This window comes from Coregonus lavaretus (assembly GCF_964263955.1).
Source record: "Coregonus lavaretus genome assembly, chromosome: 17".
Classification (NCBI taxonomy): Eukaryota; Metazoa; Chordata; class Actinopteri; order Salmoniformes; family Salmonidae; genus Coregonus; species Coregonus lavaretus.
In genome coordinates this window covers 1,575,878-1,598,897 of record NC_140004.1, presented here as the reverse complement: position 1 = coordinate 1,598,897, position 23,020 = coordinate 1,575,878, and the positions used below count along the sequence as shown (strand labels likewise).

Here is a 23,020-nt window from a genome sequence, read left to right as displayed (position 1 = left end):
AGCAGTGACATTTCAAACACAGATTCAACCGAACCACAAAGACCAGGGAGGTTTTCCAATGCCTCTAAAACAAGGGTAAAAAATTAAACGCAGACATTGAATAAACTTTGAGCATGGTGAAGGTATTAATTACACTTTGGGTGGTGTATCAATACACCCAGTCACTACAAAGATACAGGCATCCTTCCTAACTCAGTTGCCGGAGAGGAAGGAGACCGCTCAAGGATTTCACCATCAGGCCAATGGGGACTTTAAAAAAGTTACATAGTTGAATGGCTGTGATAGGAGAGAACTGAGGATGGATCAACAACATTGTAGTTACTTCACAATACTCCACAAATATTCCCAAACATGCAGCCTGTTTGCAACAAGGCACTAAAGTAATAATACAAATGTGGCAAAGCAATTCACTTATTGTCCTGAATACAAAGTGTTATGTTTGGGGCAAATCCAATACAACACATTACTGAGTACCGCTCTCCGTATTTTGTGGTGGCTGCATCATGTTATGGGTATGCTTGTAATCTTTAAGATCTGGGTCGTTTTTCAGGATAAAAAATGAACGGAATGGAGCTAAACACAGGCAAAATATTAGAGAAAAACCTGGTTCAGTCTGCTTTCCACCGGACACTGGGAGATGAATTCGCCTTTCAGCAGGACAATAACCTAAAAAAGAATAATGGGCAAATGTTGCACAATCCAGGTGTGGAAAGCTCTTAGAGAATTACCCAGAAAGACTCACAGCTGTAATCGCTGCCAACGGTGCTTCTACAAAGTATTGACTCAGGTGTGAATACGTATGTAAATGAGAAATCTCTGTATTTTAATTTCAATACATTTGCAAAAATGTCTAACAACATGTTTTCACTTTGTCATTTTCGGCTATTGTGTGTAGATGGATGAGAAAAAAATATATTTAATCAATTTTGAATTCAGGCTGTAACACAACAAAATGTGGAATAAGTCAAAGGGTACTGTACGTATAGTATCAGTCAAATGTTTGGACACACCTACTCATTCAAGGGTTTTTCTTTATTTTTACTATTTTTTTACATTGAAGACATCAACACAAATAACACATATGGAATCATATAGTAACCAATAACGTGTTTAACAAATCAAAATATGTTTTATATTTGAGATTCTTCAAGTAGCCACCCTTTGCCTTGATGACAACTTTGCACACTCTTGCCATTCTCTCAACCAGCTTCACCTGGAATGCTTTTCCAACAGTCTTGAAGGAGTTCCCACATATGCTGAGCACTTGTTGGCTGCTTTTCCTTCACTCTGCCGTCCGTCTCATCCCAAACCATCTCAATTTGGTTGAGGTCGGGGGATTGTGGAGGCCAGGTCATCTGATGCAGCACTCCATCACTCTCCTTCTTGGTAAAATAGCCCTTACACAGCCTGGAGGTGTGTTGGGTCATTGTCCTGTTGAAAAACACTAAGCCCAAACCGATGGGATGGCGTATCGCTGCAGAATGCTGTGGTAGCCATGCTGGTTAAGTGTGCCTTGAATTCTAAAGAAATCACAGACAGTGTCACCAGCAAAGCACCCCCACACCATAACACCTCCTCCTCCATGCTTTACAGTGGGAACTACACATGCAGAGATAATCCGTTCACCCACACCGTGTCTTACAAAGACACGGCGGTTGGAACCAAAAATCCCAAATTTGGACTCCAGACCAAAGGACACATTTCCATCAGTCTAATGTCCATTGCTCGATTTTCTTGGCCCAAGCAGGTCTCTTCTTATTATTGGTGTCCTTTAGTGGTTTCTTTGCAGCAATTCAACCATGAAGGCCTGATTCACACAGTCCCCTCTGAACAGTTGATGTTGAGATGTGTCTGTGACTTGAACTCTGTGAAGAATTTATTTGGGCTGCAATTTCTGAGGCTGGTAACTCTAATGAACTTATCCTCTGCAGCGGAGGTAACTCTGGGTCTTCCATTCCTGTGGTGGTCCTCATGAGAGCCAGTTTCATCAAAGCGCTTGATGGTTTTTGCGACTGCACTTGAGGAAATGTTCAAAGTTCTTCACATTTTCCGTATTGACTGACATTCATGTCTTAAAGTAATGATGGACTGTCATTTCTTTTTGCTTATTTGAGCTGTTCTTGCCATAATATGGACTTGGTCTTTTACCAAATAGTGCTATCTTCTGTATACCCCCCTTCCTTGTCACAACACAATTGATTGGCTCAAACGCATTAAGAAGGAAACAAATTCCACAAATTAACAGGCATTAGGTGACTACCTAATGAAGCTGGTTGAGAGAATACCAAGTGTGCAAAGCTGTCATCAAGGCAAAGGGTGGCTACTTTGAAGATTCTCAAATATAAAATAGATTTTGATTTGTTTAACACAATTTTGGTTACTACATGATTCCATATGTGTTATTTCATAGTTTTGATGTCTTCACTATTATTCTACAATGTAAAAAATAGTTTAAAAAAGAAAAACCCTTGAATGAGTAGGTGTGTCCAAACTTTTGACTGGTAGTGTATATATTGCATTTGGATTACTGTTACAGTGCTATTTGGGTTGTTAATTAGATTCGTTCTGACGTTTCTTGATTTCATAATTCTTTAAAATTATTTGTGTACTTGATTGACATTTTACTGCATTTAGGAGCTAGTAACATGATTATTTCGCTGCACCTGGTATAACATCTGCTAAACTGTGTTATGCAACCAATAAACATTGATTCGATTAATACAATTTTAAAATCTATTCTAAAAGTGACTGGTAGCCAGAAGCTAAAATAGGTGTGATATGGTTACATTTCCTAGTACTTGTTAAAAGCCGAGCTGCAGCATTTTGAACAAACTAGACGATGGAGTGATTTTTGACTGAGATAGGTATACAAAGAGTTACAGTAATCAAGGCGTGAGGAAATAAAAGCATGTATACGTTTCTCCAGATCAGTGACTGATATGAAAGTCTTGACTTTAGCTATATTTCTTACATGATAAAAGTAGGACTGACAACCTTTTTTACATGCAGCTCGAGGTTTAGGTCAGGGTCTTAATTCACTCTCTCTCTCTGGTGTCCAGTTCCTGGTGACGTGGCACACCATCGATGCAGACTCTCCAGAGCTGAGCCATATCCTGTGTTGGGCTCCCGTCGACCCCCCGACTGGCCTCTCCTACTTCTCCTCCATGTACCCCCCGCACCCCCTCACGGCTCAGTATGGGGTGAAAGTACTGCGCTCCTTTCCCCCGGTACGCATGCACGAACACACACACACACCAAGTAGGACTGATCTGTAACATCATGGGCCAAAAAGGTGACAGAAAATGTTGTTGTGCGATGCAAGGAACCACTTTACAAAATGAACTCCCTATAATGAGAGCTTGAGAGGCGGTTTTACAACAGGAGTTGTTATTATTATACCCATTCATCAACTGTGTGTCGTCCAATGTGATTATTAACGAGTGATGGTGGTTTTTAGGACATAACAATGACATTAAAACATGCAAATAGCTAAATAGTTAACTACAAAATACACTGTATGTACAAAAGCATGTGGACACCCTTTCAAATTAGTGGATTCGGCTATTTCAGCCACACCCGTTGCTGACAGGTGTATAAAATTGAGCACACAACCATGCAATCTCCATAGACAAACATTGGCAGTAGAATGACCTTTCTGAAGAGCTCAGTGACTTTCAATGTGGCACCGTCCATAGGAAGCCACCTTTCCAACAAGTCACTTTGACAAATTTCTGCCCTGCTACAGCTGCCCCGGTCAACTGTAACTGCTGTTATTGTGAAGTGGAAACGTCTAGGAGCAACAATGGCTCAGCCGCAAAGTGGTAGGCCACACAAGCTCACAGCGTAAAAATGAGGGGTGGGGGGCGCGTAAAAATCATCATTCCTCAGTTGCAACACTCACTACCAAGTTCCAAACTGCCTCTGGAAGCAATGTCAGCACAATAACTGTTCGTCAGGAGCTTCATGAAATGGGTTTCCATGGCTGAGCAGCTGCACACAAGCCTAAGATCACCATGTGCAATGACAAGCGTCGGCTGGAGTGGTGTAAAGCTCGCCGCCATTGGACTCTGGATCAGTGGAAACGCGTTCTCTGGAGTGATGAATCACACTTCACCATCTGGCAGTCCGACTGACTAATCTGGGCTTGGCGGATGCCAGGAGAACACTACCTGCGCGAATGTATAGTGCCAACTGTATGCATAGTGCCAACTGAGGAGGAATAATGGTCTGGGGCTGTTTTTCATGGTTCAGGCTAGGCCCCTTAGTTCCAGTGAAGGGAAATCTTAACGCTACAGCATACCATGACATTCTAGACGATTCTGTGCTTCCAACTTTGTGGCAGAAGTTTGAGAAAGGCCCTTTCCTGTTTCAGCATGACAATGCCCCAGTGCACAAAGCGAGGTCAATACAGAAATTGTTTGTCGAGATTATAGCAGCAAAGTGGGGACCAACTCCATATTAACGCCCATGATTTTGGAATGAGATGTTTGACGAGCAGGTGTCCACATACTTTTGGTTTTGTAGTGAAGCTAGCATGACTGCACTATATGTTTTCAATTGGCTATCGGGTAAGTATTTTGTCTATCATTATTTTAGGCTACCCGCTGCAATCTCTCTCTCTCTCGCACTGACACACACGCAGGCGATGCACACATCATTACTTTTCCAGGATTTTCATGACCGTATGACTGCTCGTGCATGTCAATACAATAGGCTACAATTCTACTCCGATGCGCTCTGCAGAAATTGGGAGAACACCTATCCAATTCTGATCGAGTAATTGTTTTTGTGTGATCATTTTTTACTTGTCCATTCGGACAACTGAAATCTGTATTCTGCTTGCCCAACATTTTTTTTTACTTGTCCCATACAAGCGGACAAGGGTTAATGTCGAGACCTGCACTATACCCCACCATCTCACAGCTCAAACTCTCAAACTGCTCTCCTTTCCCCTATTACACACACACACACACACACACACACACACACACACACACACACACACACACACAAAAGACAGTTGATCTGTTAATCAATCTCTTCCTTCTTTTTGTCCTTTCATTTTCAGGATGCCATCTTGTTCTACATTCCTCAAATAGTTCAAGCCCTCCGCTATGACAAGGTAAACACACCAGTTGTGTTTGCATGAGTGTGTGTGCATGCTTATGCATGCATGCGTTGTGTGTGTAGTTCCATGTGCGTTACGTTGTGTGTGTGTGTGTGTATGTTCTAGATGGGCTATGTGAGAGAGTACATCCTGTGGGCGGCTCAGAAGTCTCAGCTGCTGTGTCACCAGTTCATCTGGAACATGAAGACAAACATCTACCTAGACGAGGAGGGACACCAGAAAGACCGTGAGACGTGCACACACACACACACAAAATACAAAAGAGAAGACCTGGAGGATTGGGCTGAATGAAAAGGAAGACAGACACACTTTGTTACAATGTAAATAAGCTCTCCTCTGTGTGTGTAGCTGACATAGATGGTTGAGGAGATGACAGGCTCACTGTGTGGTTCAGCCACAAAACACACCAGACACTTTGACATAATCTCTCCCTCTTTCTTTCTGTCTCTCTTTGTAGCTGACATAGGGGAATTACTCGAACAGATGGTCGAGGAGATCACTGGTGCTCTATCCGGTCCGGCTAAAGACTTTTACCAGAGAGAGTTTGACTTCTTCAACAAGATCACCAACGTGTCTGCCATCATCAAGTAGGCCCCAACACACACCTCCTACACACACACACACATACACCCTCCTAAACCACAATTCTAATGAGTTCCTCTATAGACCTAGATGTTCATTGTCAGGCCTGTTCCCATAGGTACGTTCCACTGCTGTTAATATGTTCTAGTGGCCCCTAATGTGGCCCCTGAATGCTGTTATTCAACCATTATTATCCAATGTGTCTGTGTGATTATTTAGCCATCTGGAATGACACTGGTGTCATGGAGCGTTCTGTCCCATCAGCTCCTTAGTTACCTGCCCATCTGTGTATTAATTGACTACCTGAGTGTAGGCTGAGGCAGCGTCCCAAATGGCCCCCTATTCCCTACAGTGAGGGAAAAAAGTATTTGATCCACTGCTGATTTTGTACGTTTGCCCACTGACAAAGAAATGATCAGTCTATAATTTTAATGGTAGGTTTATTTGAACAGTGAGAGACAGAGTAACAACAAAAAAATCCAGAAAAATGCATGTAAAACATGTTATAAATTGATTTGCATTTTAATGAGTGAAATAAGTATTTGACCCCCTCTCAATCAGAAAGATTTCTGGCTCCCAGGTGTCTTTTATACAGGTAACGAGCTGAGATTAGGAGCACACTCTTAAAGGGAGTGCTCCTAATCTCAGCTTGTTACCTGTATAAAAGACACCTGTCCACAGAAGCAATCAATCAATCAGATTCCAAACTCTCCACCATGGCCAAGACCAAAGAGCTCTCCAAGGATGTCAGGGACAAGATTGTAGACCTACACAAGGCAGGAATGGGCTACAAGACCATCGCCAAGCAGCTTGGTGAGAAGGTGACAACAGTTGGTGCAATTATTCGCAAATGAAAAAACACAAAAGACCTGTCAATCTCCCTCAGCCTGGGGCTCTGTGCAAGATCTCACCTCGTAGAGTTGCAATGATCATGAGAACGGTCAGGAATCAGCCCAGAACTACACGGGAGGATCTTGTCAATGATCTCAAGGCAGCTGGGACCATAGTCACCAAGAAAACAATTGGTAACACACTACGCCGTGAAGGACTGGAATCCTGCAGCGTCCGCAAGGTCCCCTTGCTCAAGAAAGCACATATACAGGGCCGTCTGAAGTTTGCCAATGAACATCTGAATGATACAGAGGAGAACTGGGTGAAAGTGTTGTGGTCAGATGAGACCAAAATCGAGCTCTTTGGCATCAACTCAACTCGCCGTGTTTGGAGGAGGAGGAATGCTGCCTATGACCCCAAGAACACCATCCCCACCGTCAAACATGGAGGTGGAAACATTATGCTTTGGGGGTGTTTTTCTGCTAAGGGGACAGGACAACTTCACTGCATCAAAGGGACGATGGACGGGGCCATGTACCGTCAAATCTTGGGTGAGAACCTCCTTCCCTCAGCCAGGGCATTGAAAATAGGTCGTGGATGGGTATTCCAGCATGACAACCCAAAACACACGGCCAAGGCAACAAAGAAGTGGCTCAAGAAGAAGCACATTAAGGTCCTGGAGTGGCCTAGCCAGTCTCCAGACCTTAATCCCATAGATAATCTGTGGAGGGAGCTGAAGGTTCGAGTTGCCAAACGTCAGCCTTGAAACCTTAATGACTTGGAGAAGATCTGCAAAGAGGAGTGGGACAAAATCCCTTCTGAGATGTGTGCAAACCTGGTGGCCAACTACAATAAACGTCTGACCTCTGTGTTTGCCAACAAGGGTTTTGCCACCAAGTACTAAGTCATGTTTTGCAGAGGAGTCAAATACTTATTTCCCTCATTAAAATGCAAATCAATTTATAACATTTTTACATGCATTTTTCTGGAATTTTTTGTTGTTATTCTGTCTCTCACTGTTCAAATAAACCTACCATTAAAATTATAGACTGATAATGTCTTTGTCAGTGGGCAAACGTACAAAATCAGCAGGGGATCAAATACTTTTTTCCCTCACTGTATATATAGTGTACTACACTGCTCAAAAAAATAAAGGGAACACTAAAATAACACATCCTAGATCTGAATGAATGAAATAATATTATTAAATACTTTTTTCTTTACATAGTTGAATGTGCTGACAACAAAATCACACAAAAATGATCAATGGAAATGAAATTTATCAACCCATGGAGGTCTGGATTTGGAGTCACCCTCAAAATTAAAGTGGAAAACCACACTACAGGCTGATCCAACTTTGATGTAATGTCCTTAAAACAAGTCAAAATGAGGCTCAGTAGTGTGTGTGGCCTCCACGTGCCTGTATGACCTCCCTACAACGCCTGGGCATGCTTCTGATGAGGTGGCGGATGGTCTCCTGAGGGATCTCCTCCCAGACCTGGACTTAAGCATCCGCCAACTCCTGGACAGTCTGTGGTGCAACGTGGCGTTGGTGGATGGAGCGAGACATGATGTCCCAGATGTGCTCAATTGGATTCAGGTCTGGGGAACGGGCGGGCCAGTCCATAGCATCAATGCCTTCCTCTTGCAGGAACTGCTGACACAATCCAGCCACCTGAGGTCTAGCATTGTCTTGCATTAGGAGGAACCCAGGGCCAACCGCACCAGCATATGGTCTCACAAGGGGTCTGAGGATCTCATCTCGGTACCTAATGGCAGTCAGGCTACCTCTGGCGAGCACATAGAGGGCTGTGCGGCCCCCCAAAGAAATGCCACCCCACACCATGACTGACCCACCGCCAAACCGGTCATGCTGGAGGATGTTGCAGGCAGCAGAATGTTCTCCACGGCGTCTCCAGACTCTGTCACGTCTGTCACGTGCTCAGTGTGAACCTGCTTTCATCTGTGAAGAGCACAGGGCGCCAGTGGCGAATTTGCCAATCTTGATGTTCTCTGGCAAATGCCAAACGTCCTGCACGGTGTTGGGCTGTAAGCACAACCCCCACCTGTGGACGTCGGGCCCTCATACCACCCTCATGGAGTCTGTTTCTGACCGTTTGAGCAGACACATGCACATTTGTGGCCTGCTGGAGGTCATTTTGCAGGGCTCTGGCAGTGCTCCTCCTGCTCCTCCTTGCACAAAGGCGGAGGTAGCAGTCCTGCTGCTGGGTTGTTGCCCTCCTACGGCCTCCTCCACGTCTCCTGATGTACTGGCCTGTCTCCTGGTAGCGCCTCCATGCTCTGGACACTACGCTGACAGACACAGCAAACCTTCTTGCCACAGCTCGCATTGATGTGCCATCCTGGATGAGCTGCACTACCTGAGCCACTTGTGTGGGTTGTAGACTCCGTCTCATGCTACCACTAGAGTGAAAGCACCGCCAGCATTCAAAAGTGACCAAAACATCAGCCAGTAAGCATAGGAACTGAGAAGTGGTCTGTGGTCACCACCTGCAAAACCAGTCCTTTATTGGGGGTGTCTTGCTAATTGCCTATAATTTCCACCTGTTGTCTATTCCATTTGCACAACAGCATGTGAAATGTATTGTCAATCAGTGTTGCTTCCTAAGTGGACAGTTTGATTTCACAGAAGTGTGATTGACTTGGAGTTACATTGTGTTGTTTAAGTGTTCCCTTTATTTTTTTGAGCAGTGTACTTCTTACCAGGGCCCATAGGACTCGGGTCAAATGAATTGCACTATATAGGAAATATGCAGCATGATTTCATCTGTGCACAAGTGATACAAGGCGTCCTGACAGCCCGTAAGTGCTGGATTACGGATGGAGTGTTTAAACCTGATGAGGGGAACAGGTCGAATGAAGGGGGACCATTTACACCCCCTACGAGGGGTTCAGTTCGCTCCCCTCTCTCCTCATTAGGGCTGATAATGAGAGCTAATTATAACTAGCTCGGGGGGAAAACATCTCTCCCTTCCGTCACTCTTTCCCTTCCTGTTCTCCCCTTCGTCCCTCGCTCCCTCCACCTGAGGGACTACCCTAGTACATCACATACAGGGGCTGTGTCCCAAATGGCAGCCTATTACCTATAGGGCCCACTACTTTTGACCGGAGCCCTATGTAAGGAATAGGGTGCCATTTGGGACACAGACAGAGACGTAGCACAACCAGCAGAGCCACAGGTACAGCGTTCAGCCTGCGCTTGTTTACGATGTTGTGTTGTTTGTCAGGCCCATCCCTAAGGGAGACGAGAGGAAGAGAGCCTGTCTGAGGGCTCTGTCGGACATCCAGGTCCAGCCAGGCTGTTACCTGCCCAGTAACCCAGAGGCCATAGTACTGGACATAGACTACAAGTCTGGGACTCCCATGCAGAGGTAGGCCTAAGCCACTATTCCTCAACCCTGGTACGAGAGAGCTAGGCTGGGTGCCAGTCTGTTTCTGCTCTCATGCGAACTCCTTATGGAATTGTCATGCCAAAAATGTGCAAGAGCAGAAACAGATCGGTGACCAGGCTACGAGAGAGCTGCAGGGTCCGCAGGCCTAGACTTTTACCATGAATTAACAATTAATAATGAAGCTACTGTAATGAATTCATACTAAGTTATTTTAAGTAATTCATATTCCATCACAATATTGTGTTGATCCCTGTGTGTCTCTTTAGTGCTGCCAAAGCTCCTTACCTGGCCAAGTTCAAAGTCAAGAGGTGTGGAGTCAGTGAGCTGGAGAAAGAAGGTGCTTTCTCACTAAATGGAATAGTCTCAACCCAGTGCCCTCTTTTTTCCTTACCTTTTACTACCACTGATCTGAAAAGAACATGACAGATGGAAGCTATACTATGTAAACCTATCCAGTCCTTTCACTCATCCGTGTTAATTAAAGAAAGGAAGGCATTTTATTGTTTTGAGATAATTGTTCCAATATTTATATGTTGCTAATGCTACTAGAAATATCCTCAACAAGGATTTAAAAAATAAATACTAATCTAATTTCCCCCTCCTCCCCTTTTCTCCCTCTCTCCCCCTGCCAGGTCTGCAGTGTAGGTCAGACTCTCTGGACGAGGCTGACAGTGAGGAGGAGGTCCAGAGGATCTGCTGGCAGGCAGCCATCTTTAAAGTGGGCGACGACTGCAGACAGGTCTCTACACACACACTCTCTCTTTCGACCTACACTACCGGTCAAAAGTTTTAGAACACCTACTCATTCAAGGGTTTTTCTTGATTTTGACTATTTTCTACATTGTAGAATAATAGTGAAGACATCAGAACTATGAAATAACACATATGGAATCATGTAGTAACCAAAAAAGTGTTGAACAAATCAAAATATATTTTATATTTTAGATTCTTCAAATAGCCACCCTTTGCCTTGATGACAGCTTTGCACACTCTTGGCATTCTCTCAACCAGCTTCATGAGGCAGTCACCTGGAATGCTTTTAAATTAACAGGTGTGCCTTCTTAAAAGTTAATTTGTGGAATTTGTTTCCTTCTTATTGCGTTTGAGCCAATCAGTTGTGTTGTGACAAGGTAGGGGGGTATACAGAAGATAGCACTATTTGGTAAAATACCAAGTCCATATTATGGCAAGAACGGCTCAAATAAGCAAAGAGAAACAACAGTCCATTACTTTAAGATATGGTCAGTCAATACGCCAAATTTCAAGAACTTTGAAAGTTTCTTCAAGTGCAGTCGCAAAAACCATCAAGCGCTTTGATGAAACTGGCTCTCATGAGGACCGCCACAGGAATGGAAGACCCAGAGTTACCTCTGCTGCAGAGGATAAGTTCATTAGAGTTACCAGCCTCAGAAATTGCAGCCCAAATAAATGCTTTACAGAGTTCAAGTAACAGACACATCTCAACATCAACTGTTCAGAGGGGACTGTGTGAATCAGGCCTTCAGGGTCGAATTGCTGCAAAGAAACCACTACTAAAGGACACCAATAAGAAGAGGAGACTTGCTTGGGCCGAGAAACACGAGCAATGGACATTAGACCGGTGGAAATTTGTGCTTTGGTCTGGCGTCCAAATTTGACAGTTTTGGTTCCAACCGCCGTGTCTTTGTGAGACGCGGTGTGGGTGAACGGATGATCTCCGCATGTGTATTTCCCACCGTAAAGCATGGAGGAGGAGGTTTTATGGTGTGGGGGTGCTTTTCTGGTGAGATTGTCTTTGATTTATTTAGAATTCAAGGCACACTTAACCAGCATGGCTACTGCAGCATTCTGCAGCGATACGCGATCTGGTTTGGGCTTAGTGGGACTATCATTTGTTTTTCAACAATTCAATGACCCAACACAAGGGCTATTTTTCCAAGAAGTAGAGTGATGGAGTGCTGCATCAGATGGCCTGGCCTCCACAATCACCCGACCTCAATCCAATTGAGATGGTTTGGGATGAGTTGGACCGCAGAGTGTAGGAAAAGCAGCCAACAAATGCTCAGCATATGTGGGAACTCCTTCAAGACTGTTGGAAAAGCATTCCAGGTGAAGCTGGTTGAGAGAATGCCAAGAGTGTGCAAAGCTGTCATCAAGGCAAAGGGTGGCTATTTGAAGAATCTCAAATATAAAATATATTTTGATTTGTTTAACACTTTTTTTTGGTTACTACATGATTCCATATGTGTTATTTCATAGTTTTGATGTCTTCACTATTATTCTACAATGTAGAAAATAGTAAAAATAAAGAAAAACCCTTGAATGAGTAGGCATTCTAAATCTTTTGACCAGTAGTGTATTTCAATATCTGTGTTCATCTTCTCTTGATGTCTTCTCTCTCTCTCCCATTTTCTTCACTGTCCACTATCTGTATCTTTCACACTCTGTTTCTTCTTCTCTCCTCCTGTTTACGCTTTCTGTCCCTTTCTCTCTGCCCTTTCTCTCTCTCTCTCTCTCTCTCTCTCTCTCTCTCTCTCTCTCTCTCTCTCTCTCTCTCTCTCTCTCTCTCGCTCGCTCGCTCGCTCGCTCGCTCGCTCTCTGTCTCTCTCTCTGTCTCTCTCTCTCTCGCTCTCTCTCTCTCTCTCGCTCTCTCTCTCTCTCTCTCTCTCTCTCCCTCTCCCTCTCCCTCTCTCTATTTAATAGCTGTTAATTGATGTGAGTAAAATTATATATCTTTCTATATCTGTGTAGGACATGCTGGCTCTGCAGATCATCGGTCTGTTCAAGAACATCTTTCAGCTGGTGGGACTGGACCTGTTTGTTTTCCCCTACAGAGTGGTGGCTACCGCCCCCGGGGTAGGTTACCTACCCCCTCTCCTTCTACACCTTACACCCTACTACCACTTATCCTCTACCTGTTTTATGTTCCCCTCTTTAGATGGTCCTTCACATACGATATATGTCAGATTTACAATGAGAAAAAGGACACATTTGAAAGATCTATCTGCGCAAACACCTTTGAACTTGGTTTTATAAGGTTCTATCTGCAATCCAATCACACATTGCTGGGTTTCCAATCAAATGATTTGCATGTAAGGTGATGTACTCATTGAGTAATGAAAGAGGAAGACATCACAAAACATATTTGATAGCTGGGACTTGAATAATACTGCATACAGTGCCTTCAGAAAGTAATCATACCCCTTTACTTATTCCACATTTTGTTGTGTTACAACCTAAATTCAAAATTGATTACATATTTTTTTTATCTCACCCATCTACACACAATACCCCATAATGACCAAGTGAAAACATGTTTGTAGATTTTTTTGCTAATTTATTGAAAATGAAATACAAAAATATCTCATTTACATAAGCATTCACAGCTCTGAGTCAGTACTTTCTAGAAGCACCTTTGGGAATGATTACAGCTGTGAGTGTTTCTGGTCTCTAAGAGCTTTCCACACCTGGATTGTGCAACATTTGCCCATTATTATTTTCAAAATTCTTCAAGCTCAGTCAAATTGGTTGTTGATCATTGCCAGACAACCATTTTCAGGTCTTGCCATAGATTGGTAAGCAATTCCAGTGTAGATTTGGCCTTGTGTTTTAGGTTATTGTCCTGCTGAAAGGTGAATTTATCTCCCAGTGTCTGGTGGAAAGCAGACTGAACCAGGTTTTCCTCTAGGATTTTGCCTGTGCTTAGGTCAATTCTGTTTATTTTTTTTAAATAAAAAACTCCCCAGTCCTTAACGTTGAAAAGCATATCCATAACATGATGCAGCCACCACTATGCTTGAAAATATGGAGAGTGGTACTCAGTAATGTGTTGTATTGGATTAGGCCCAAACATAACACTTTGTATTCAGGACAAAAAGTTAATTACTTTGCCACATTTTTTGCAATAATACTTTAGTGCTTTAGCAATGTAGATAATTATCCATAGGATATAGTGCAGGGTTCCCCAACTGGCGGGCCGAATTTGGCCTGCAGGTGGTTTTATTTGGCCCCCCAAGTTTTCTGAGCAAAAAATATATAATTTAAACGCAACATGTAACAATTTCAAAGATTTTACTGAGTTACAGTTCATATAAGGAAATCAGTCAATTTAAATAAATAAATTAGGCCCTAATCTATGGATTTCACATGACTGGGAATACAGATATGCATCCCTTGGTCACAGATTCCTTTAAAAAAGGTAGGGGCGTGGATCAGAAAACCAGTCAGTATCTGGTGTGACCACCATTTGCCTCATGCAGTGCAACACATCTCCTTCGCATAGAGTTGATCAGACTGTTGATTGTGGCTTGTGGAATGTTGTTCCACTCCTCTTCAATGGCTGTGCGAAGTTACTGGATATTGGCGGGAACTGGAACACGCTGACGTACATGTCGATCCAGAGCATCCCAAACATGCTCAATGGGTGACATGTCTGGTGAGTATGCAGGCCATGGAAGAACTGGGACATTTTCAGCTTCCAGGAATTGTGTACAGATCCTTGCAACATAGGGATGTGCATTATCATACTAAAACATGAGGCGATGGCAGTGGATGAATGGCACGACAATTGGCCATCAGGATCTCGTCACGGTATCTCTGTGCATTTGAATTGCCATCGATAAAATGCAACTGTGTTTGTTGTCCGTAGCTTATGCCTGCCCATACCATAACCCCACTGCCACCATGGGGTACTCTGTTCACAACGTTGACGTCAGCAAACCGCTCGCCCACACGACGCTATACACACTGTCTGCCTTCTTTCCGGTACAGTTGAAACTGGGATTCATCCGTGAAGAGCACACTTCTCCACCATACAAGTGGCCATCGAAGGTGAGCATTTGCCCACTGAAGTTGGTTACGACGCCGAACTGCAGTTAGGTCAAGACCCTGGTGAGGTCAATGAGCTTCCTTGAGATGGTTTCTGACAGTTTGTGCAGAAATTATTTGGTTGTGCAAACCCACATTCATCAGCTGTCCGGGTGGCTGGTCTCAGACGATCGCGCAGGTGTAGAAGCCAGATGTGGAAGTCCTGGGCTACTGCAGTCAGCATGCCAGTTGCACGCTCCCTCAAAACTTGAGACATCTGTGGCATTGTTGTGTGACAAAACTGCACATTTTAGAGTGGCCTTTTATTGTCCCCAGCACTAGGTGCACCGCTGTAATCAGCTTCTTGATATGCTAGACCTGTCAGGTGGATGGATTATATTGGCAAAGGAGAAATGCTCACTAACAGGGATATAAAGAAATTTCAGCACACAATTTGAGAGAAATACGTTTTTTCTGTGCGTATGGAACTTTTCTGGGATCTTTTATTTCAGCTCATGAAACATGGGACCAACTCTTTACATGTTGCATTTATATTTTGTTCAGTGCATTTATATATACAGTACCAGTCAAAAGTTTGGACACACCTACTCATTTAAGGGTTTTTCTTTATTTTTACTATTTTCTACATTGTAGAATAATAGTGAAGACATCAAAACTATGAAATAATACATATGGAATCATGTAGTAACCAAAAAGGTGTTTAACAAATTAAAATATATTTTAGATTCTTCAAACAGGACAATGACCCAAAACACACCTCCAGGCTATTTGACCAAGAAGGAGAGTGATGGAGTGATGCATCAGATGACCTGGCCTCCACAATCACCCGACCTCAATCCAATTGAGATGGTTTGGGATGAGTTGGACCGCAGAGTGTAGGAAAAGCAGCCAACAAATGCTCAGCATATGTGGGAACTCCTTCAAGACTTTTGGAAAAGCTTTCCAGGTGAAGCTGGTTGAGAGAATGCCAAGAGTGTGCAAAGCTGTCATCAAGGCAAATATTCTATTTGAAGAATCTCAAAAATAAAATATATTTTGATTTGTTTAACACTTTTTTGGTTACTAATTTACATGATTCCATATGTGTTATTTCATAGTTTTGATGTCTTCACTATTATTCTACAATGTATAAAATAGTACAAATAAAGAAAAACCTTTGAATGAGTAGGTGTGTCCACATTTTTGACTGGTACTATATATATATATATATAATTATTATTATTATTATTATATATGTATATATTATCTTTTTGGGCTTGTTGCGGTCAATTTACAAATTATTTGTAAATACATTTCGGCCCCCCAACCATCCGCTCAAGAAAAAATCGAACCGCGGCTGAATACGTTGATGATCCCTGATATAGTGCATTTGTCATTTCAGCGAACTATTGCTTTAACAAATGTATGATGAACATGAATTTATGTATTTGATGATGTGGTTTGAAGGAAGGAAGTGTATTCTCTTAATTTGATAATTAAATGGCTTTACTTTTCTATAAAAAATAATCTTATCATTCAGTGCCAGATAGAACCTTGTTACTGAACACAGGTTGGCATTTCAGAATTATAAGGTTTTAAATGTGATGATGCCCCCGTAAAAAAAATATATATATATATATATATATATATATATATATATATATATATATATATATATATATATATATATATATATATATATATATATTCTGCACTTTAGGTACCTTTTTAAGCTGAGGACTGTAATGGATTATGAAAGAAGAATTCACTACAAAACATTTCTGAGATCTGGGATGTGAAAACTTTTATGCTTAATATCTCAGAACTATGCTGTGTGCAGATATAACCTTATAATTCCAAGGTCATTGTTGTATGTGACTGTCGTTGGTTTGCAGCAAAATACATTGGGATGGTAAATATATCTTCTCTCTCTCTCTCTCTTTCTCCCTCTCTCTGTGTCTCTCTCCATCTCGCTGTCTTTCTCTGTCTCTTTTTCTCTTCTCTCTCTCTCTCTCTCTCTCTCTCTCTCTCTCTCTCTCTCTCTCTCTCTCTCTCTCTCTCTCTCTCTCTCTCTCTCTCTCTCTCTCTCTCTCTCTCTCTCTCTCTCTCTCTCTATTTCTATTTCTCTATTTCTATTATACTCCCTTCTGGACTGTTCTCTCCTGTCTCAGTGCGGTGTGATTGAGTGTATTCCAGACTGTAAGTCCCGCGACCAGCTGGGAAGACAGACAGACTTTGGGATGTACGACTACTTCAGGAACCAGTACGGAGACGAGTCCACTCTGGCATTCCAGAAGGTAAAGGCTGTATTCCGATTCTCTACCCTTCTACAGAAGTACTTGTGCACTCCTCCTCATGCATTTAAAAGCACTGGATTGGTGCAAGCCTGGCTGGAGGGAGTTTCCACCATACTCCTCACCCCAGTCCATTCCTTTTTAATCCACAAGGGGGAGTGTACAAGTGCACACTTCGGGACAAGGATAGAGAATTGGAATATGTGCCACAGTCTCAACTCACATTGAACAGCACACAAACTGTGATACTATACCTCTCCAACCTCATGTTATTCAGAGATCTGAAGGTAGAAGGTATATTTATGTATCTCCTCTCTCTGTAGGCGCGGTACAACTTCATCCGCAGTATGGCAGCCTACAGCCTGTTGCTCTTCCTACTCCAGCTCAAAGACCGACACAACGGCAACATCATGCTGGACAGCCATGGACACCTCATCCACATTGGTGTGTGTGTGTGTGCACGTGTGTGCGTGCATGCATTTCCTCTCATGCATTTCCTCTTTATCTTTGAGTTCCTTAGTGGGTAACCGCATGTGTGTTTCCTCAGACTTTGGCTTCATGTTTGAGAGTTCTCCGGGCGGTAACCTGGGCTGGGAGCCGGACATCAAGCTGACCGATGAGATGGTGATGATCATGGGAGGCAAGATGGAGGCCACGCCCTTCAAGTGGTTCATGGAGATGTGTGTGAGGGGATACCTTGCTGTCAGGTGAGTGTGTGTGTGTGTGTTTGTGTCTGCATCTTTGTGTGTGTACAATGATTACGCATTGTCAAACTATCACATACTGTTAACTGTTAGTAACAGTTAGTAAATATTGCCATAAAGACTTATTTATGCCACACATACATACGTACGCACGCAATACAAGAATTACAAGTAGCTGGGCAAAATGGCGTTGTGTAGCAAGTATGCAGGATCGCCATTTCGCGTAGCGTTCTTGCATTGCATATGTAAAGTAGAAATTAGGCTTAAGTCCCTGAGGTGGTGATGTCTTATTATTATGGTCTGTCTTTTAGGCCCTACATGGATGCTGTGGTTTCCTTGGTAACTCTGATGCTGGACACTGGCCTGCCCTGCTTCAGAGGACAGACTATCAAACTGCTCAAGTGAGTCGTGTGTACATGTACGTACTGTACATGTGTGTTTTGTGATGTCGAGAGGGATAGCAACTACTTGTGTGTGTATGTGTACGTGTGACAGATACTGACTACCCTAGTTTTTCCCCTAGGCAGCGGTTCAATCCTTGTGTGAGTGAGAAAGAGGCTGCTGCATTTATCATCAAAATCATCCAGAGCTGCTTCCTCAGCAGCAGGTCAGTTTAACACATTCTCCTTTATGTTGGTGACTGTGTATCAAACTCAGACTTGGGTTTCAAATACTTAAAAAATCGATTCAAATACATTCTGTGCCTGTTTTGAGATTGCCTGGCTTAATAAACCAATATCAAAGTCCCAAAACGGCAAACCCCACCCATCTGGCTCTTCAGGTAAACACTGAAAGTATTTTAATCGATTTTTCAAGTAGTTGAAACCCAGGTCTGATCAAACCTTATGCTTAACTCAAGTCTGCCATTACATGAACAAGATTATCTTTTATACCAAATATTTCACATTCTTAAACAGCTGTTTTCTTGTCTTGTTTTTCAGGAGCAAAACCTACGATATGCTCCAGTACTACCAAAATCAGATCCCATACTAAGCTTGTGTGCCTAAGTGTGTGAGTGTGTAGTAAGTGCATTGTTGGGTGTGTTGTATTTTAGTGTCAGTCGGTAGATGTTGGTGACTGTGTGTGTTTTTTGTTGTTGTTGGTTGCTAGATGTTGGCGATTGTGGGTGTGTCTTGCTTCTCATTCACCCAAATCCTCCACCCCTTCTCTTTTCTCCTACCTTCATTTTCATCCCCCTGTTTTCCTGTGTTGCTGAAATCTTGATTTCTTTGCACATGTAGAGAAAACGGTTTACTGTAATGACCTGCACATTTAGAGAATGAACATTTAAAAAAGTTTGTGTCCATTTTTTAAGATTTATAATATTTCTTTATTTGCTTCATTCTGAAACTCTTGATTTCTCTCTGGGTTTGACAATATGTATGTTTAAAGATAATTGGTGCTTCTTGTTTAATGGACCAATCAGAGTTCTGGAATCTGTGGACATGCTACTATTGGACTGCTTGTATGATGAAACACTAAGGGGTAACCTTATGGGGTGGGGGGGGGGGGCATACACACATTTGCCTTCTTTTAGTTATAGACAAGGTTAAGGAATGGGTAAAGTTTAGGGGTTTGGGGCTCGGGGCTCGGGTCAGGATGGGGTTAGCTGTATATGTACAAAAACAGCTTTATGCTGGCAAGCCATATAATTGTAATGGAAAAGGGTGTGCCAATGTATGTTGTGCCCTGCAAATCTTCAGGGGTGACACCGCTGCACTCAAAGTTCATATATGATCGACCGCCTCGATTCGGTCTTATGTAGCAAAATTTGAAATGGTGTTTTTTACATTGGATAAAAGTAGAGGCTCAAAGCTAGAAAGTGGTATATATCATACACTGCAGTTGAGGAACAATGGGAAAGTAATTCTGCTTTGAAAGTTGAACTTGTAACCCCACTTTTGAGAAAATGGCCCTTGAATGTTTTGGTTCACCTACTGGAGAGCTCTTCTTTGTCTACACCCATTCAACATCGTTCACACCGTCTTAAGCCTTAGTCCCACCCATCTCTTTAAGGATTCACATGTGAGGCCATGTGGTAAACACATGCTATATCAAATAAAATCTAAGTTTATTTGTCACATGCACAGGATACAGAAGGTGTAAATGGTACAGTGATAGTACTTACATAGTAACAATATCAAAAACAGAAAGTGTCCAGATAAAAATATGATATCAATATTTTATCGTTATTAGATGACGCTTACCCGAGACTCTTGTCTAAATTGATGGGTCAAGTTAACTAGCTAACATTAGGCTATAACTAGCAATGCAAATGGATTTCTGATTTGAATAATATTACTACACAGATCATACACGTAACGTTAGCTAGCGAGCCAGCAAGCTAACGTTTGCTAGCTAACTAACATTATGCTTTAACTTGCAATAAAAATGACTTTCTGACTAAATTAGAAAAGTATATCTGGAAAATGTAGCTAGACTCTTACCTGTATACATGGATGAACGCTTCACAGTAGACTGGAACCATTTAACTCCGTTTTGTTTGTAGCTACATCTTGTTTGGCCAGCTTTGTATCAAGTCACTCCGGTTCACACTGACCGTGGCGTGTGCAGAAAGTAGCCCATCACTTTTTCCTACTGATCTGTTGATAGCGCCTGCCAAATTCAGGGCATCAATGTTGTTGAGAAAAGTAGCAAAACTTTTGTAGTTCTCGATGGCTAATCTTTCAAAAACAGTGCGGTAGAAAGGACTGTCAACACATACTGAACAGCTCACGTTATAGACAGAAGCGCGCTACATGGCAGACAAATTCAAACTTATCTCCCTGCATGTCCAGCCCATACATTATCTCAGCCAATCATGGCTAGTGGGAAGGTTCCTGTCTTTTTCCATGGCTAAACCAACTAGGCTCGTAATTTAACAATTTGATTCGTATTTATGGATGGAATACAAGTTTGTTATTAAGGCACATGAAAGTTCACATGTTCCAGAAGGCATTTCTGCCCAAAAAAATGCATTTTGATAAAAAATTAAATGTTTACGTTCAAATGCTGCTCCTGTGAAGTAGTGACGGGCAACATACACCTAGTTTCCTGAAACGAGTCACATATGATTTATTGTGAACCTTCCAGCAAGTCTTCTGTGTCAAAGTCATGGTGAGCAAATGCACCTTGTGCTAATAAAAGTAAAAGCTTAATCCATGTCTGCAGGGTTAGACACAGACTTTGTTTAAAGTTACTGATTGTAATGATTCTGCTTTTCTTTGTGCTTTATATTTACATCCGTGATCCATTTTCTGTCTCCTTTTCTATTTTCATGCCTTTTGAATGTGAATGTCTAGGATATGAAATCGAATAAAGATATTTTAAATTAAAGGACTGTTTACTTGTCATTCATGTTAATTTTATATAATTAATTTACTTGCAGTGTGGTTTTGTTAATTTGGTAGGCCACAACATAATTTTAAAACTGCTTTAGATCTCTGCCAAAATTAAACATGAGATTTCTCTATCAGAGTTGCTTTTGCATGTATTCACCAGCAGGGAGAAAAGTACCATGTACAGTGCAATCGGAAAGTATTCAGACCCCTTGACTTTTTCCACATTTTGTTACGTTACAGCCTTATTCTAAAATTGATTTTAAAAAATCCTCATCAATCTACACACAATACCACATAATGACAAAGCAAAAACAGGTTGTTATATATTTTTCCACATTTATTAAAAATGAAAAACGGAAATATCAAATGTACATAATTATTCAGACCTTTTACTCAATACTTTGTTGAAGCATCTTTGGCAGCGATTACAGCCTTGCGTCTTCTTGGGGATGACACTACAAGCTAGGCACACCTGTATTTGGGGAGTTTCTCCCATTCTTCTCTGCAGATCCTCTCAAGCTCTGTCAGGTTGGATGGGGATGGGGAGTGTCGCTTCACAGCTATTTTCAGGTTTCTCCAGAGATGTTTGATTGGGTTCAAGTCCGGGCTCTGGCTGGGCCACTCAAGGACATTCAGAGACTTGTCTTGAAGCCACTCCTGCATTGTCTTGACTGTGTGCTTGGGGGAATTGTCCTGTTGGAAGGTGACCTTCAACCCAGTCTGAGGTCCTGAGCACTTTGGAGCAGGTTTTCATCAAGGATCTCTCTCTACTTTGCTCTATTAATCTTTCCTTCGATCCTGACTAGTCTCCCAGTCCCTGCCGCTGAAAATCATCCCCACAGCATGATGCTGCCACCACCATGATTCACCGTAGGGATGGTGCCAGTTTTCCTCCAGATGTGACGCTTGGCATTCAGGCCAAAGAGTTCAATCTTGGTTTCATCAGACCAGAGAATCTTGTTTATCATGGTCTGAGAGTCTTTAGGTGCCTTTTGGCAAACTCCAAGCGGGCTGCCATGTGCCTTTTACTGAGGAGTGGCTTCCGTCTGGCCACTCTACCATAAAGACCTAATTGGTGGAGTGCTGCAGAGATGGATGTCCTTCTAGAAGTTTATCCCATCTCCACAGAGGAACTCTGGAGCTCTGTGAGAGTGACCGTCTGGTTCTTGGCCACCTCCCTGACCAAGGCGCTTCTCCCCCGATTGCTAGGTTTGGCCGGGCGGCCAGCTCTAGGAAGAGTCTTGGTGGTTCCAAACTTCTTCCATTTAAGAATGATGGAGGCCACTATGTTCTTGGGGACCTTCAATGCTGAAGACATTTTTTGGTACCCTTCCCCACATCTGTGCCTTGACACAATCATGTCTTGGAGCTCTACGGACAATTTCTTCGACCTCATGGCTTGGTTTTTACTCTGACATGCACTGTCAACTGTGGGACCTTATATAGACAGGTGTGTGCCTTTCCAAATCATGTCCAATCAATTGAATTTACCACAGGTGGACTCCAAGTTGTAGAAACATCACAAGGATAATCAATGGAAACAGAATGCACCTGAGCTCAATTTCGAGTCTCGTAGCAAAGGGTCTGAATACTTATGTAAATATGGTATTTCTGTTTAACATTTTTTATAAATTTGCAAAAATTTATACAAAACTAAGGACAAACCTGTTTTTGCTTTGTCATTATGGTGTATTGTGTGTAGATTGATGAGGAAAATGTTTTCTTTAATCAATTTTAGAATAAGGCTGTAACATAATATAATGTGGAAAAGGGAAAGGGGTCTGAATACTTTCAGAATGCACTGTATGTAAAGTGTATGAATAATGTATGTAACAAAATATCTGTAAAAAAAAATATGAAAACGTAAAATGTACTTTTGTCCTCCGAAGAGGGGGGTGGATGGGCCAATAAAATAAATACAAATTAAGAGTATGTAAATTGG

At 42.3% G+C, this 23,020-nt stretch overlaps 1 protein-coding gene across 1 annotated transcript in view; it reads left to right on the top strand.

The window, feature by feature from the left end:
• The window catches only part of LOC311144278 (phosphatidylinositol 4-kinase alpha-like), a 106,628-nt gene extending 85,561 nt beyond the window's left edge, over positions 1-21,067 (top strand). The window contains exons 40-53 of the mRNA XM_084180291.1: positions 3,060-3,227; positions 5,069-5,122; positions 5,234-5,354; positions 5,586-5,715; positions 9,790-9,933; positions 10,221-10,291; positions 10,587-10,693; positions 12,685-12,789; positions 16,911-17,036; positions 17,357-17,477; positions 17,581-17,740; positions 18,049-18,138; positions 18,261-18,344; positions 18,679-21,067. Of these exons, the coding sequence (XP_084036417.1) occupies positions 3,060-3,227; positions 5,069-5,122; positions 5,234-5,354; positions 5,586-5,715; positions 9,790-9,933; positions 10,221-10,291; positions 10,587-10,693; positions 12,685-12,789; positions 16,911-17,036; positions 17,357-17,477; positions 17,581-17,740; positions 18,049-18,138; positions 18,261-18,344; positions 18,679-18,730 (1,533 nt within the window). The 3' untranslated portion in view covers positions 18,731-21,067. The remainder of the gene's footprint in view (positions 1-3,059; positions 3,228-5,068; positions 5,123-5,233; positions 5,355-5,585; positions 5,716-9,789; positions 9,934-10,220; positions 10,292-10,586; positions 10,694-12,684; positions 12,790-16,910; positions 17,037-17,356; positions 17,478-17,580; positions 17,741-18,048; positions 18,139-18,260; positions 18,345-18,678) is intronic.
• Positions 21,068-23,020: the final 1,953 nt, after the last annotated feature.